General features: G+C 33.9%; 2 protein-coding genes across 2 annotated transcripts; one reads left to right on the plus strand and one right to left on the minus strand.

The window, feature by feature from the left end:
- Nucleotides 1–299: 299 nt before the first annotated feature.
- LOC140437590 (uncharacterized) lies at nt 300–11,022 on the minus strand. The gene is made up of 4 exons (XM_072527192.1): nt 10,863–11,022; nt 2,058–2,279; nt 1,649–1,856; nt 300–463 (listed from the first exon to the last, which is right to left on the minus strand). Exons 1-4 carry the CDS (start codon nt 10,908–10,910, stop codon nt 363–365), a joined length of 579 nt encoding a protein of 192 aa, XP_072383293.1. The 5' UTR covers nt 10,911–11,022; the 3' UTR covers nt 300–362.
- A 3,266-nt stretch (nt 11,023–14,288) lies between these two features.
- Nucleotides 14,289–14,856, plus strand: LOC140436093 (uncharacterized). Its single transcript, XM_072524801.1, has 2 exons — nt 14,289–14,403; nt 14,591–14,856. Exons 1-2 carry the CDS (start codon nt 14,352–14,354, stop codon nt 14,854–14,856), a joined length of 318 nt encoding a protein of 105 aa, XP_072380902.1. The 5' UTR covers nt 14,289–14,351.
- The last annotated feature ends 1,666 nt before the right edge of the window (nt 14,857–16,522 follow it).

Genomic DNA, 16,522 nt, shown 5'->3' on the forward strand with positions numbered 1-16,522 from the left:
AGAAGACAGCAAAGAGGATGTCGAAACCTCGGCGAAATGTCAATCGACCCGGTTCAACCCAGAAGACTGTTGGATTTAATATTTATTATCATCAACATCTGTGTCAAGCGTAAATTTTTATACGATTTGCCTTTTTTCACAACCTTTTTTGACTAGCACAAGCCACATTATTCCTAATTTTTTTATGCAGCATTTCACTTGCAGTATTTCTGACAATTTTAGACGTATTTCTCAATATTATATTACGACTACCTAGAATAATGACTACTTTTGTGTATTATGTTCGAATAAAATATCAATATTGTTTTATGTTTATATTACATATAAATTTAAAACATCATAAATATAAAATACTAGATCACTTAGGCTTTGTGTTCAGCGACTACTTTTTTCAAGTCATCGGTAACTTTGCCGGCTTTTTCCAAAAAGAGGTTAGCAGCAGCCAACAAGTCGTTCTTCAATTCTGCAAAAAAGTTAATAACCAGTTAATAGATATAATTAGTGTTAGATTATTAAAATAATTTAAATTTTATAAATAATTTTTTGAAGAAGGCCGAACTTAGAACTAAGAAATTTATATACTTTAGAGAAAAGAAATGCAGGAAATAAAAAAAAGTGAAGTAAAAGTAAATATTCGATAAATTGAAAATTTTAACTTGGAGCCATCAAGGATCTTAGAACCATGGATATCCTACACACAAAAATTATTTGCATTGGACAGCACTGATAAAGAGATAATGGATAAGGAGAAATAAGACTATACTGGGGTTAAGCAACAAAAGTAAAAATAGAAAATAATAAACTTACTGAAGTGTGAATACGAAAAGAGGTATTCGACGGGGGTTTATCTTGTCTCCATTCCCCCTCAATATCTACTACAAGGAAATATTTACAAAATGTCTAGAAAATGAAACACAGTTTATAAAAATACACGATGACCTAATGAACATAACATAAGATATGCCGATGACACAGTAATTTTGACCAATAGAATAAATTATAATCGTCAATGGAAAGGGTCAATACAGTAAATGAGGACTACGCCCTGAGTCTCAATTTCAAGAAGAAGAAGACAAAATGTATGCTGATAAGTAAACAGCATCCACTTGCTCGACAGTTGCGGATTAAAAATATACTAATTGACTATGTAGAATCTTACATACACTTTGAATCAAATTAAATTGCAAAAATGGAACGGGCAACAAATTAATGTGAGAATAGAGTGAGCTAGTCAGCATTTAACAATATGAAAAATGCTCAATATGAGCAAGGATTTGTCTGCTTCTCAAACTGGAAAACTACGACTAGTTAAATGATACATTTTCTAATGAAAATGACTTAGTTAAATGATACATTTTCTAATGAATAATGAAAAAAACTAGAATAACTCAAAATGTGGATTTAGACACAATTAAAGTACCGCCTTCTTCAATTGATTCAGGGGAAAATAGACCGCAGGCAATGACCAGGCCGTAGAAAGTTCTCGTAGCTCCAAAATCTGCGGAAAAGGTTCGAGCTGACATCGGTCGAACTATTTAGAAGTGCAGTAAGCAAGATCAGAATTACCATGTTAATAGCCAACGTTCACAATGTACGGGGCATCTGAAGAAGAAGAAGAAGAAGAATTTTTAACTAAAACTAAGCTTACTTTCTGCTTCGGGTTTAACAGCTGCAGTGAGCTTTTCAACTTGAGCGGCAGCAGATTTAATTTGTGCGTGTAAGTTTTCTCTGATTTCAGTGGCCTTCTTTTGTCCTTCTGGTCCCAAAACATCTTTTTGGATTTTTTCACTGGCAGAGTGCAAGTTGTCAGAAACTTGTTTCAATACTTTGTCGATATCGCCTCTGTTTGAAGTAAGCTACAAATGATAATTAAATTAGTCATACATAAAAAATGGATAAATAACAATAGCAATAAGTATCGTTTTTAATTTTTCTTTGTCTATATTTATTTAAGAATGATTTTGTTGATTGGATGTGTTAACAGTTTTTCTTTTTAAAACAAATTGTAATAATATCGTCTCATCATCATCAATAATTTAATTATTTTATCTACTTACTTGGGTCTTGAGGTAGTCGTTGAAATCTTTGATGTTGCTGACCAATTTCTTGCCGGTTTCTTCTACATTGTTAATGATTTGTTGTGTGCTGGGAAGGTTTCCGGTAAGGACTTCGTCGGCTTTTTTAATTAAATCTTGAGCTTTCTTGGTGACATCGCCTTCTTCTACATTTTGGACAGCTGGACGTTGTTGTTGGGAAGCTCTTGGTCTGGACTCAACAGCCTGTAAGCATAAAACGATGATAGTAACTATGTCCACAGTGTAAGAAGATATGATACAATGAGCTCAATCTCCCAGAAGAAGAAATTTAATTGGTTAAAAATAAGCCATGAATATAAAGTAAATTAAAAGAAAAATGCAAACGATAACAAAAAGAATAATAACAAACCAGCTTGGTATAACGTCTATAAAGAAATATACATAGTATGTAAAAACATACTAGCAAAAAAGGGATACTGTGCATCGTAGGTCAGTACGAATCAAATATAATATTAAAACTTAATTAATAAATGAAGTAATGTATGTATATTGGAGATTATTCGGTATCAAGTTTTGGTATCCAGTTTATTCTTTTTCTATAATCAAATTAGTAAAAGCAGAGACTCTAAATAACGGGACCTCGTTTTAACACTTACGCAGATCGATAAAAATATCGTCAACATATTGACCGCAAAAAATTACCCTAAGAATTCCTCTTTGCCAATACCATTTTAGTCTTATGTTAAGAATCTGGGTCTATATTTTTGGTTAAACATGAGCCAAGATATTTAAATTTATTAATGACTTCTATGGGCGTATTATTAATTTGAATGTTAACTTGCAAATTTGGACATTTGCTTACTACTAATGCTTTTGTTTTACTGGTGTTGATTTTAAGCCCAAATGACTCGTCTTCGTCTGCTACTGTATCTAGAAGTCGTTGAGGCCCTTCCACAGTGTCCTTCAGAATCACAGTATCATCGGCATATCTTATGTTGTTGATCAGCCACCGCTGAACATTAATGCCTTGAGTGTCTTCCAGTGCACTTTGAACATTTATTGGGACTAAAGATTAAAGAAAATAGGATAGGTTAGGTTAAATTAGGTTAGATTAGGCACTTATTCGGAATGAAGATTAAAGAAAATAAGTGACAGACTACACCTCCTAACAGACCCCTTATTTATGACGACACTACTGGACAGGTTTTCGCCTATTTTGACAGAGGCTGTCTGATTCCAATACAGAGTTTTAGTAACATTGATATCTCGTTGGTATAACCCTTGTTTTACTCGGTCAAACACCTTTTTATAATCGATGAAACACATACAAACATCTTTGGTCTGATCTTGGCATTTTTATAATAGCACTGTAAGATTAAAGAGGGCCTCTCTGACCCCCAAGCTTTAACGGAATCTGAATTGTTCATCGTTTAAGTTTTGTTTGCACTGTATGTAAATTTGTTGGTGAATAACTGTCAAGATAAATTTAAGAGCGTGGCTCATTAGGTTGATTAATCTAAAATGGAAGCATTTATTCCAAAGTCCAAATGGCGACCTATTATCAACAAGAAAAGACGTGTTGAATTGATGGGTGAAATACTTTAACCGGACACTTAATATAGAGGAAGAAGAAGAAACTCTGAAAGAAGAAATAGATTAAATGGTAAGCAGAATAAATGGGAGGGAAGAGGAACCAAAGATTCTTGAAGTTAAAGATGCAGTTAAAAAACTAGCCAGAAACAAATCACGCGCAATAGATAATCCCCCAGCGGAACTATACAAAGAAGATGACCACGATACCATGATAACACTACGAAAGCTCATAAAAAAATATGTATACAGAAATTCCTCCCCAGTGATTGAAATCATGGAATACTTTGCAACATACACAAAAAAGAAGATATCTTTAAATGCTCTAACCACAGAGGAATTACGCTTCTAAATGCAGCGTATAACAGATTCTCCACTATATTATGCCATATGGCACCATATGGCACGAATGACACCATGCAGAACAACTAATAGGAAAATACCAGGCTGATTTCAGGGGTGGTAAACCGACAATTCATCAGATTGCAACCCTCAGACAAATTTCAGGAAAAACACTGGAATAACGCACATATTACATGTTTTTAGAGTACAAGGCAGTCTGCGAATCTGTAAATAAAAGAGAAATGTTGAAAAATATAGGCAAAGAATAAAAGAGCCTTGGTAAATTTAACAAAACTAACTCTTAAAAAAGTTAATTGTAGATTGCGAATCCAGGGGGAACTATCTGAATCTTTTAAAACAAATCACGGACTGCACCAGAAAGACCGTGTCTCTGTTATACTGTTTAATCTGGCTATGGAAAAAATAATACGTATGTCACAAATCACACAATATTGAGCGACGGTTCAATAATAACTCAGTGTAAATCCTTGCCTGTGTTGATGATTGTGCTTGATATTGTTGGGAGAATAGAAAATTCTTTACAAGAGACGTATGTAGCACTATAAGAATCGGCTACAGAAATGGGTTTAATATTAAACACCGACAAAGCGAAGTACATGAAAATAAGCAAGTAACCACAAATCCTACGATTACTTGTTATAAATAACGACGTCATCGAAGCAGTTAACGAATTTATATCCCTGGGAGCGCTCATCAACACTTAAAATAACACAACCGCAGAATTTGCATGGCCTACAGGTGCTATTTTGGGCTCAATCTTCTTCTTAAATCCACAGTATATCCAGAAATACAAAGGTGAAGTCTACACAATAATAATACGCTCAGTTCTAACGTGGTTCAGAGACCTGGACCCTAACAAACAGTAATAAAAACATATTAAGATGTTTCGAAAGAAAAGTACTAAGGTGAATATATGAAGCGGAGAATGACAATGGAGTGTGGAGAAGACGATACAACTTCGAACTTTATAGAATACAATTAGAATATAGAATTATAATAAAACCATTGGTCAGAGAAGAAAAGGAAGTCTCAGAACAAGTTTCCTTGATAACATCGATGAGATGACATAACAACATGAGAAATATGGGAATACTTTGTTGGCGGATGAAGGCGATGGATAAGGACAAAGACGTATTTGTTATTTCACTTTTCTGATCGAAAGTTCTTTAACAAATAAGTTTCAAAAATTGTACCGATTGTTTTATACTTTGTAATTTATTTTGAGATTTCTGAAAAAAGGATGAGAATGTATATCAGAAAAAAATAATAAAACAGTATTTAACAATACATATAGAAGAGTTGGACAAATTACCATTACCGATTAGTTATCGACTATTTTCACAGTATATCAAATATTAGTTCTAAGAAATGTACAATTGGTATCATTCCTAATACTTCAAATAATTTTGCTATTGCGATCGAATTTCAAATAACTGATAAGAAGATGCAACGGTCAATGTCGAATGTTTTAACCTTAGAGCTTAATAATAATCAACACCGAATTTGTTAATATTACACTAATTCAATGTTATATAAATATATTAGTAATCGATAAAATGTTATAATAACATGGTTTATCTTTGCAAAAATTAGTTTTGCTTATTACGGTAACGTTAATTAAAAATTTCTAGGAACACATTTTTTTCGAAAGAATTGATAATCATGGAAACAGTCCTAGATATTTTGCGATTCTGACGAAGTTTGTGATAAGAAAAGTATCAATTTCTGCAATTTTTATTTTGTAGATCTATGTTGTCGATAAAAGTTCCACCGATTTGGAACCACAGTATTGACCATTATAAATAAATAAATAAATAAATAAATAAATACTTTATTTCCTTTTAGACCAATATTCATCCAGGGATGACTTTCAAATTAATGTAAGCAGCATAGAAATTGATAGAGAGTCGAGCACAACATACGTTGTGGATAGTTCGTGCATACATAATGGCCATTCAAACAGCTTTCTTGTAAGATTTAAATTAAGTAGTTATGTTTGATTCAAGCTAGTCTATGCCAGTAAATGAAACACGCGTGTATATTTCTTTGTACTTGCAGGTATAGTTCAGCCATTAGCGATAGGTCCAGAAATACCCTTTTTAAATCCACATTGAGTTAAATATATCCCGCATTTGACACATATTCTATTATTTTTAAATTGAAATGTTTAAAATAAACCAATTCAGGCTCTTTTGTTCAAGACACAAGCTATGAACATTTTCTTTCTTTACTTTATTAAAGAGTTTTCCAGGTGTTGCCCAGTCTAGTTGACTCTTTTTTTCTATTTTGTCTCATATATTCTTTTATTTATATCACAATTTATTCCAAGTTTATATATTTTGTTAGCTGCTGCAAGAGTATCTTCTGTGATGCGGTAAATATTAGATCGATCTTTTCTTAATTAGACATAATTTTGGCACTATTGTTGGTTTGAGTGGTTTGTGAAAACAGAACATGGAGCCGCATCATTAGATCGAGTAAAAAGATCGGCAACGTACTCATATATGAGCTGTAGCAACACTGATGATGGTGATGCAATAAATGAAATTAAACACAACAAAGAGTAAGCAACAAACAATTAGAGGATATAAGACAATATTTTGGACCAAGATGGATACAAACAATTAAGTATAAATGCAATCTTAAGAGCACAACTGCAGGTAGATAATGCTCCAATCGAACTAGTGAGAACATCAAAATACTTGGGAATAATATTGAATGGCCAATAGGACCGTCAACAAGAAATATAATGCCGTACCGAAGAAACAAGACAAGTTTTTGGTAGATTTATTCCACTACTATGAAACTGCAATCTTTTTTTTTAATCTCTGCAACAGGATGGTTAAATGTTATATGTGGTTCATATTGTCATAGAGCATGGTGACATGGACGTTGAAGATATCCTCCATTAATAAGTTGGAGGCTTTCAATAGGACGAGAAACGGGAAGTCTTAAGAAGAGCAAATACTAAAATAGAATTGTTCATCTTTAGAGGCTATAACTTTATTTTTCTATATCATATATACCAGAGGACACCTAATGGTTGGTCCAATTTATTGCTCATAGCTTTACCTAAGAAGACAACAGCAAAATCCTGTGCTGATTATAGAACCATCAGTTTGTTAAGCCATTTATTGAAAATTTTTCTAAAGGTAATTTATGGCCGTATCTATAATAAATGCGAGACGTACCCAAATGATACAGAGGTTGTTTTCCATAACGGGTTTGAAACGAAACAGACATTGTTTGGGATGAACGTACTTGCTAAAATATGTCGTGATTATCTGTAGACATGTACTGTTTTTTATTGGCAGAGACGTTGGCATAATTGCAAATTTGTATTGGAATCAAACAACATCAGTTTTAGTAGACGGCTTGGAATCACAAGCTCTTACTATTAAAAGAAGAGTACGGCAGATATGCCTCTTGTCGTCCCTGCTTTTCAAGGTTTACTCTGAAAAAAAATTCAAAAATGCACTTTCTGAAAAACATGGCCTGGATCTGAACATATCGAAAATCAAAATACTCGTAATAAGTAAAGAACAGAATAGAAAACCGTGTATAAATAAATAGTACCAAACTTAGCAAGCATACTGAGAGCAAGACTTAGTAGTTAGCAAGAAAAATATGAGTTGATGCGATTGGTCATACATGGCAAAGTGGAAGAAAAAAGAGGACCGGGGAGACGACGTACATTCTGGTTGAAAATTTAAAGCAGTGGAGTGGAAAAACAACAGTGGAACTCTTCAGCACTGCTGCAGACAAAGTAAAATGGGCCGTGATAATCGCCAATATCTTTAGTGGATAAGGCACACTAAGAAGAAGACCAAACTTGAGCAAATTGATCAAATTGTTTACCTTGGATATCAGTTCAATTAGTAACATAGAGAGTCACGGTAAAATTAAATCTAGATTTGAGCAGACCAGATCCGTTTATAGAGAAGAATGTGATTATTGTGAATGTGAATTGTGAAGAAGGTATTATGTAACAGTAATGTATGTAAGTATGTAAATGTAAAATTGGCATTGCGGACACGCCACTTCGCTGTTACGTGTTCTCGGTCTTACTTTATAATGTCGAGTCTTGGACTGCAAATAAAAGTGATTCACTTTAAGGCTTTTAAAATGTCGTGAAATCTGATGTAATTTAGAAAGTTTCTTGGGTGGAGAAGATTCGATACCCTACAATAGTAGAACATATCCGCAAGACTACTGAGATCAGCATTAAGAAGAGAAAGCTGGAGTACTTCGGACACATAATGAGGTTTCAAATATAGGTTGCTACAAAATTTTATGCAAGGGAAAATAGCAGGCAAACGCAATCCAGGACGAATAAAGACAATATTGTTATGGTAAATGACAAAGAAGAATATGCTGAGAAGGAAAAGATATGAAATTCCTCAAATAATTATCCAAGAAAAAATTGATTACAAACAAATGTCGTAGCTACGGAATACAAAAAACTGGACAGGCATAAATAACACTGGCTAGCCCTCTCAAGCCGCCAAGGATAGACACACGGTCTTAAGATCATTCGCCCAAACTGGCAACAGTTGGCAATGGATAGAACGGACTGGCGTAATAGACTTGGGAAGGTCGAGGCTCTTTTATAGGGCTGTAGTACCAATGATGATGATGATATCTAATATAAATAAGTTAAACAATATAGAAATAGGTCGATAGTAACCTACCAAGCTTAAGACAAGTCAGATTGCAGGGTTGCTGCAATTAATGCTTCAAGGAAAAGTAGAAGGGAAATGAGGACCAGGAAGACGAACAATTTCCTGGCTAAAAAATCAGAGTCGCAGTTTGCAAAATATATATTGCCGTGATGGAAATACGTATACGATACGATACGATATATAATAGTCTCCCGTTTTATACCGCTGTCGCGGCTTTGGGAGTATAGCAAGGTAGTCTGCTATATCTAGGGCCTACGGTATACAAGGAAGGTAACATGGCCAGTGCTACGCTTCAACCGTCTATTATTACCCCTGGTTTTACCCAAGGTACTCATTTTTATTCAGACTGAGTCGACCTGGGGCCTATAGATATTTTTAAAATATCTAGATGTTCTTGCCGGCGGTAGGATTCGAACTCCGGACCACCGGCTTGCGAGGCAAGAATCCTACCGCTTGCGCTACGCAGGCCCGATACGATATACGATACTTAATTGGAAGAAAAATTATTTGATTATGGATAATTAGATCATAATTTGTTAAAGAGTATATATACCTAGGTGACATGATCAAAATAGGCAAACAGAATTAAACGGCAGAGATTACTAGAAGAATACAAATGACTTAAGCAGCGGTAGGAAAACTCAGTGTTGACTTAGTTAAAAAATAAAGAGATACCAATAAATTGAAAGGGTGTTCAACAGGTGTATTCTACTAGTCATGGCCTGTAGAATGGAGACCATGACACTTACCGAGTTACCAGCCAATAGATTAAGAACAACACAGAGGGCTATCGAACGAGCTATGTTGGGAGTTTCTCTAGGGAAACATTATACATTGCAGACCATGCCAGAACAGTCATAGTAGAAAAAGACCACAAAAACGGTGGCTACACGACATCAAAGCAAAAGTAGAAAAAGGAAGAGAGAAGAGTGAATAATTTATCGGTAAGACTTTGTCCAGGATTTGATGCAAACGAGCCGAAGAAGAAGAAAAAGAAAATCATTTAAAGAAGAATTTGATCATATGTGAGACCAACTTGAGGATTTGAATATTTGAAACAATACAATAGATGAAGAGGTTCAGATAAACGATGACTAAAAAACACAAATTCAAGCTCGTACTAAATGTACCCTTTTCTTTATAGTGACTACTGACCGATCAAAACATATGAAAGAGTAGCAATGGATATTAATATTCCTAACTATCAATATACCTGGAAAATATTGTATGTGATCAAGATTGGCCGAGTGTCGTCCAGTTTATAACAGTTTGGAACAACTTTAAGTAACTGGTGAAGTATAATTATGGACACTAGGCTATAAAAAATGGCCGGTAACAAGATGGCTACTAATCTTACTAAAAAAGAAAATATTCTGTTTATTAGACCTGTATAATCTCCGATATCTCATAAAGACGCATCATGGAATAAGTCCGTAAATGGGATAAGAATCTGAATGCAGTCTGCAAGGAGAATATTCCACGCCAAAAGCAACCAAACAGGTTGTTACAACTTTCCGTAAGCTACGCACAAGTACTAATAGTGCAAAACATAGGTATATGTTTTACAATGTGTGAGATAAACAGCCATAGTCACAATCCAAAATATCATTGCAAAAAAACTTCTCAACATAAGAGAAAAAAGGAAATATTAGTATGAAGTAATGACGTAAAATCTTGATAGATCAGCAAAGCTGCTAAGTAGCCGACTATTATATTATAATTGAGTTCTTAAATTAAGAATTGAAAGCTGGATGAATATAACAAACTGCTTTGCTTAGCATTTTATGGAAGAATCGGATATAAACTAATTTTATTAAGACTTTATTATTTTGGTAAAATAAAGTGGCTTGGAATATTACACGAATATAATCAGAATATTATTAAATTTTTACAAAAAAATAATATAAACAGCTGGTATGGTAAAATACAGGGAAACAGTGATTTTATGAGTGTTTAGCTAAAAGAACAATATATGATAAAAGTACAATCAAGTGAAAGAATTGGTCGAAAAACTAAGATAATCTTTTCAAAATAAAAAAAAGCGAGCCAATTACAATTTTTGTTACATTATATAGTTTAACTTTTGCTATTTTTTAAATGAAATAGTTTTAGATAAGAATTTCCATTTTTACTTCACACTAAAGCTTTCAAATACAGTGAATAATTATTAAAAAACAAAATAAAGACTTACCTGGATGGCCAAGAAGGCGATGGCAATGAAAACGAAGTATTTGTTCATTTTGAAAGTATCGAAGGCAATGTCAAGGCAACTCAACTTGAACTAGAAATGCGGAGAGGTTTGAAGATCTTATATTGAGGGTTGGCCACGCTGTTAATTGGTATCTTTGGATGCACCTTTGACCTTGCTTATCGAGTGATTACATTAAGAATGTTCTTGTTTACAGTTAGTCATGACCTTTTTTTAAATCTGGATGTATGAGTGTTATTAGACTTTTGTATTGGGAATCATTTTTAAATAATTACTAATGTAATGAAAAAATTGTATTTTTTATATATTTTTTTGAAAAGTCACGTACGGTTCATGTTATTTATTATCTTTATATTTATTGTTTATAAAATAACAGGAATTGAATAATAGTTTAGTCATTTCACAGTTAAAAAAAAACAAAGTCCGCCAATTTAAATATCAATTTTGCGAATTTATTATGAAAGTACGTTTCCTAGTATTGCTAGACAATAACATTTATCGGCACTGTACTTCTCCTTCAGAGATTTTTTCTTATATTAGTCGATTTTCTTCTAAAATAAGTTAATAGACGGTTTGTCAAAAATAGTATTTACTGGTATTTACAAATTATTTTAAACTAGCTTGTTCTCAAACAATTTTATTTCTAGCTCATTTTTGATTAGAGGAATATGGGGTGGAATGATTGGTCTAATTTTAATGCTTTGGCTATTCAACAATTTTTTATTGAAAATCAAAACAAACTGCAGAAATGAATTAATAAATTATTCTAAAAAACAACAAATAGAATAAAACTATCGTAAAAATCAAGATTGTTCACAATAATTTTACTTAATATGCAAAGTAGTTTACTTTTCCCATTCCGCCCCATATACGGGGTAAAACGGGATTTAATTTTTTAATAGCTTTTAATGATAATAAAGCTGCTTACCGGACAAAGTAGAACAGCTGTAGAGAATTACCAGAAAAACAGAAGAGAACAAAAGAATTGCACAGTTGCACCTCTTTGAGATGATGTTAGCGCACCTACCTGCTGTTTACCTTTTATTGCTATAATTTTAGAATGTGCTTTTGGATTCACGTCGATCTTATCACAATTGAAAATACGAGCAGAAGTCCATTTGTATTTATCAAAATATTCTTTTAACAGTGACTGGAATTTGGCTACAGCTACCCGATTAAAGCCCATCGCACGAGATCCAGAGGTTTTCTTAAACTTATATCGGGATTTCTCTTTAAAAAGCCATTATTCCAGTCTCGTCCTGCCGTTTGATTACTTGGATTAAAATTATGAACAATTATATTGCTGCATGCTAACTGATACGCCAGCCTAGGTAAATCTTTTATGGATAAGCGAAACAATCTTTTTTCCATGTGACGTAAGTAGCCAATTCTAACTCTTGATGTTTTTGACTTCCTTATTTTTTTTATGCAAAATTGCGGATTATCCCATTTTTTTCTTAACATATCGAGCCAATGTTAATTGTGATATACCAAATTGAGAAGAGGCTTTGTCTAAACCTATATTACGGTCAATTACTTCGGAAATTGCCTGTTCCGTAGAATCCACAGACCAACTTTGTCGCTCCGCTTTTCTAACATAGTTGCAAACCGCCTGTGGCAAGAACACTTCAAGGTAGTTTTCTCATACGCGACATAAATTAAAGCGAGCCTCTTCTGCCAAGTTGTGCGCTCATAATAAGGTCCCGACCCTCGCTCAGCGCCCAGCCTCGAGCCAGGTATCGGACCATAGACTTGGACCATAGTTTTCCAGTTTAGTATTTTTTCGACCCTCGACTCTAGTTCTCTACGATCGACACTACCAGGCGCCGACCACCGAGCCTCGCTCCGACCATCGTTTCGATCGCCAGGTAAAATAAAAGCATTATTTTAAATGCGAGCGTTCACTTCACTGTCAGTGCTATGATCTAGGCGAGGATACGATGCGATGGTCTCCGTAATGAACGCACCCTGAGGGACCCTCAAACATTGTGCTTGTGTGTTTTGTGTAGCATGTAATATGTTAGCACCTTCTGGTATTTGTTTTAAAACCTCCATTCTTGTAAGTTCCTCAGCCTGGCGTTTTTCTTTTTACCTAACCCTCTCCTACCTTCAATTTTACTTTTCAATATAAGTTACAGTAGGAAGCATTTATCATTTCGAAACTCATGGCCTAGAGATGACGCTTTTCTTCTTTAGTAGTTTTTAGCAATTCCATCTCTTTACCCATTTGTCTCAATAGCACCGTATTCGTCACTATGTCCGCCCAAATAATTCTTAGTATGCGTTAATATAGCCACATTTAGAAAGCTTCTAATTTTTTATACTTTCTTCTTTTAAAGATCACCCTTCGTCTTCATAAAGTAACATGTAGGGTACGTACCATTTTTGGCGCCCCAAAATTTTAGCCATTGCAAAATCACATTGTTATTTATCAGATACACAAATGCGGAGCCTGCACTACTGACATGGAAAGAAGGATGGATAACATCGATAGACAAGAAAGGGAGTAAAGAAGATCCTAATAATTACATAAGAATTACCATAACTAGTATGTTAAGCAGACTATTTGAAAGAGTGTTGAAAGGCCTTATACTTGAAGAATATAATCCGTATGAATCTGAGAAGCAAAATGTGTTCAGAACCGATAGATCTACAAAAGATAACATTTTTAGCATCTCCCAAGTAATGGATAAAAAGTCTTTAAAGACTGGATACTATTTTATTGGGAAATTTCAAGTGCACAAGAATTACATTATAAAATGGTGTATACAAAGAGAAAAATAATATAAATATTACTCCCTCTGATACTCTGAAAGAGCTATACAAAAACTCTACCTCTAAAACTAAATTTATAAATAAAATATCGGAAGACTTCCTGGCCACTAAAGGACTTAAACAGTCTTGATGAAGCCGTAAGACAGTGAAAACAGAAATATGGAAAACAAGACAATGGTACTGCCGATAGGCGATACGATACACATTTCATTATGCAGATGATCAAATTGCTATTGCAAAGGATAAGGAAGATTTAAAATATGTGAATTGTGGAAAATAAAAATATATAAAGTGGATTCTGGATGTCAACATGAAAAAAAAAACTCTATAATTATGTACAGAAAGGAAAGATCCTGCGAAAAAACTGGACCTAGAGCAGGAAAAAATTGAAAGTTATAAGGCCGAAATGCAGAAAATGTAATAGACTGGATAGTAAGACTGGATAGGGAGAGAAACGGTAGAGGCCTTGAATTCGGTTTTATGGCAAAAAATATAAGAGAATATGCAAAGGGAAGAATCTAAAGTACAATATTAAAACCAGTCTTAACGTATGAGGCAGAAGTATAGCAATTACCCTTCCAGCGATTTAGTATAATATCTATTACCTACGCTGCGTTGCGATCGGGTGCTTTTTGCTATTCCTACTCCATTAATAAAGCAACCTTCCAGTGCACAAATAACCTGTCAAGGGATAGTATGTTGCTGAGAATTTTGCATTTGTATTTCAGATATACGCGCGACTTTTTAGGTAAGTTTTTATAACATCTGTTTTTTTTGTTATAGTTACATTATTCTTATTGTAATATTGATAACATATTACTACTTCCTGCATTTTTTGTGTTGAAAACTTTCTACGTTGATATAAGAGGTCTCTATCTCTCATATACACGCGACTATTTGTGGCAATTAGTTCCATTTTGTTTATTTTATTTTAGAAATTGCGGATAAGAAGAAGATTTTCAATCTCACTGATGCCACTGATATAGAAGCTGTTACAAATTTGATGGTTGCTGAGTCGGATGACGATATACGTATGGATGATAACGATACAGATGAAAAGGAACATGTTTTTGAACGTGATGAAGATTCTGAGTCCGAATTGAGTAATGGAAGTAATGCCGAAGACGAAGCTGAAAGTTCCAACGAGGCTTATATAGCTCATCTCAAGAAAAATGGAAAAGTTTTCGACTCATGGATTTGACAAAAAAATCCAGACAAAAAAAGTAAGCGACCACCTCGCAATATATTACTCCGTCTCCCTGGGGTCATTGGACCAGCTAAGAATTTCACAGACATCGATAATATTTGGAAGTGCCTCATGATGCCCAACTGCTCCTATGATTGAGAGCATCGTGAACTTCACAAATAAGTACATAAGTTCTGTAAGATCTAATTATTGTCGTCCAAGAGATGCCAGGGATACAGACAAACTAGAAATAACAGCTCTTTTGGGCTTGCTTTATTTGGCGGGCATTTACCATGGTAATTGAGTTAACCTTGAAGAACTATGGAGAATGGATGATTTCAAAACAGTGATGAGTTGGAGAAGATTTCTATTTTTAATGAAAGCATTACGTTTTGATGACATAGCTACGAGAGTAGAACGTAAAAGAATGGATCGCTTGCCCCCAATAAGGAATATTTTCGAGGAGTTTGTGTCTAATTGCCAAAAATGCTACCCGATTGGGAAAAGTGTTACATTTGACGAGAAACTAGAGGCATTTCGTGGAAGATGCTCCTTTATTCAATATATTCCCAAAAAACACAATAAATATGGGATCAAAATTTACGCCATGGTTGACGCTCGCATCTTTTACACTTATAACATTGAAATTTATGCAGAGACTCAACCAGATGGCTCATTCTCCATAAGCAACAAACCACGAGACGTGGTAAAAAGGTTGGCAACACCTTTATTTAATACGGGGAGAACACTGACCACTGACAACTGGTTTTCTGATTTTGATTTGATAAAAGATATTGATGAGAAAAAATTGCCTTTGTAGGAACGATGAAAAAAATAAGGCTCAAATTCCCAATGAATTTAAAGTCACAAAAAAGCGTGAGCCCAATACCAGTATTTTTGGTTTTCGGAAGGACATGACTCTTGTTTCCTACGTGCCTAAGCGCTATAAAAACGTAATATTAGTTTCAAGCCTACATGATGACGCAGCAATCGACGTAGAAAAAAGTGACCAAAAGAAACCCGAGATTATAACATTTTTATGCCAAAATTTTTATTTCCCAGGAGTTTCCAGGAGTATCATCTCATACTTTATGTAAACTCTATGTGGATGATTCATATTAAAATACTTTTGGTCAGCCAATATGTTATTTTGGCAAAATATAATACAAAAAATTGTCGTTTTAAATGCGATACAATAGAATTGTTCTTTGACTACTTTTTTACAATGTTTCTAACTATTAGTGTTTATCAACAGAATTAAAATTGACCTCTGAAAGAACAATTTCCATTACGCGATAAAATAAAATTACACTATAGATATTTGTCCCCAGACAAGATTAAAAGTTGAGTATACCTAGTCAGTTGTGACCCTTGACTGGATTGATTGATGAGTCAGCCAATCAAAAATAATAAATACACCATTTCTACAAAGTCCAACAATGTCATTCGAATAAATAATAAGTAATATTACTAGTAATTAGATAAACTAATCAGGAGGGAAGATGTTTACACACGTCACCGTAACTATAAATTAACAAATAGTTCAATATTGTTGTTTATTTGTGTATTAATAGAAGTGAATATTTATCATATACTTGTACTATGGAAAATTTTTTTTTATTTATTTAGAAAAAAACATATAATCCACATCAACCACGAAGGGTTATTAGTGGAGTGACGT

Source organism: Diabrotica undecimpunctata, chromosome 3 (genome assembly GCF_040954645.1).
Source record: "Diabrotica undecimpunctata isolate CICGRU chromosome 3, icDiaUnde3, whole genome shotgun sequence".
In the NCBI taxonomy this organism is placed as follows: domain Eukaryota; kingdom Metazoa; phylum Arthropoda; class Insecta; order Coleoptera; family Chrysomelidae; genus Diabrotica; species Diabrotica undecimpunctata.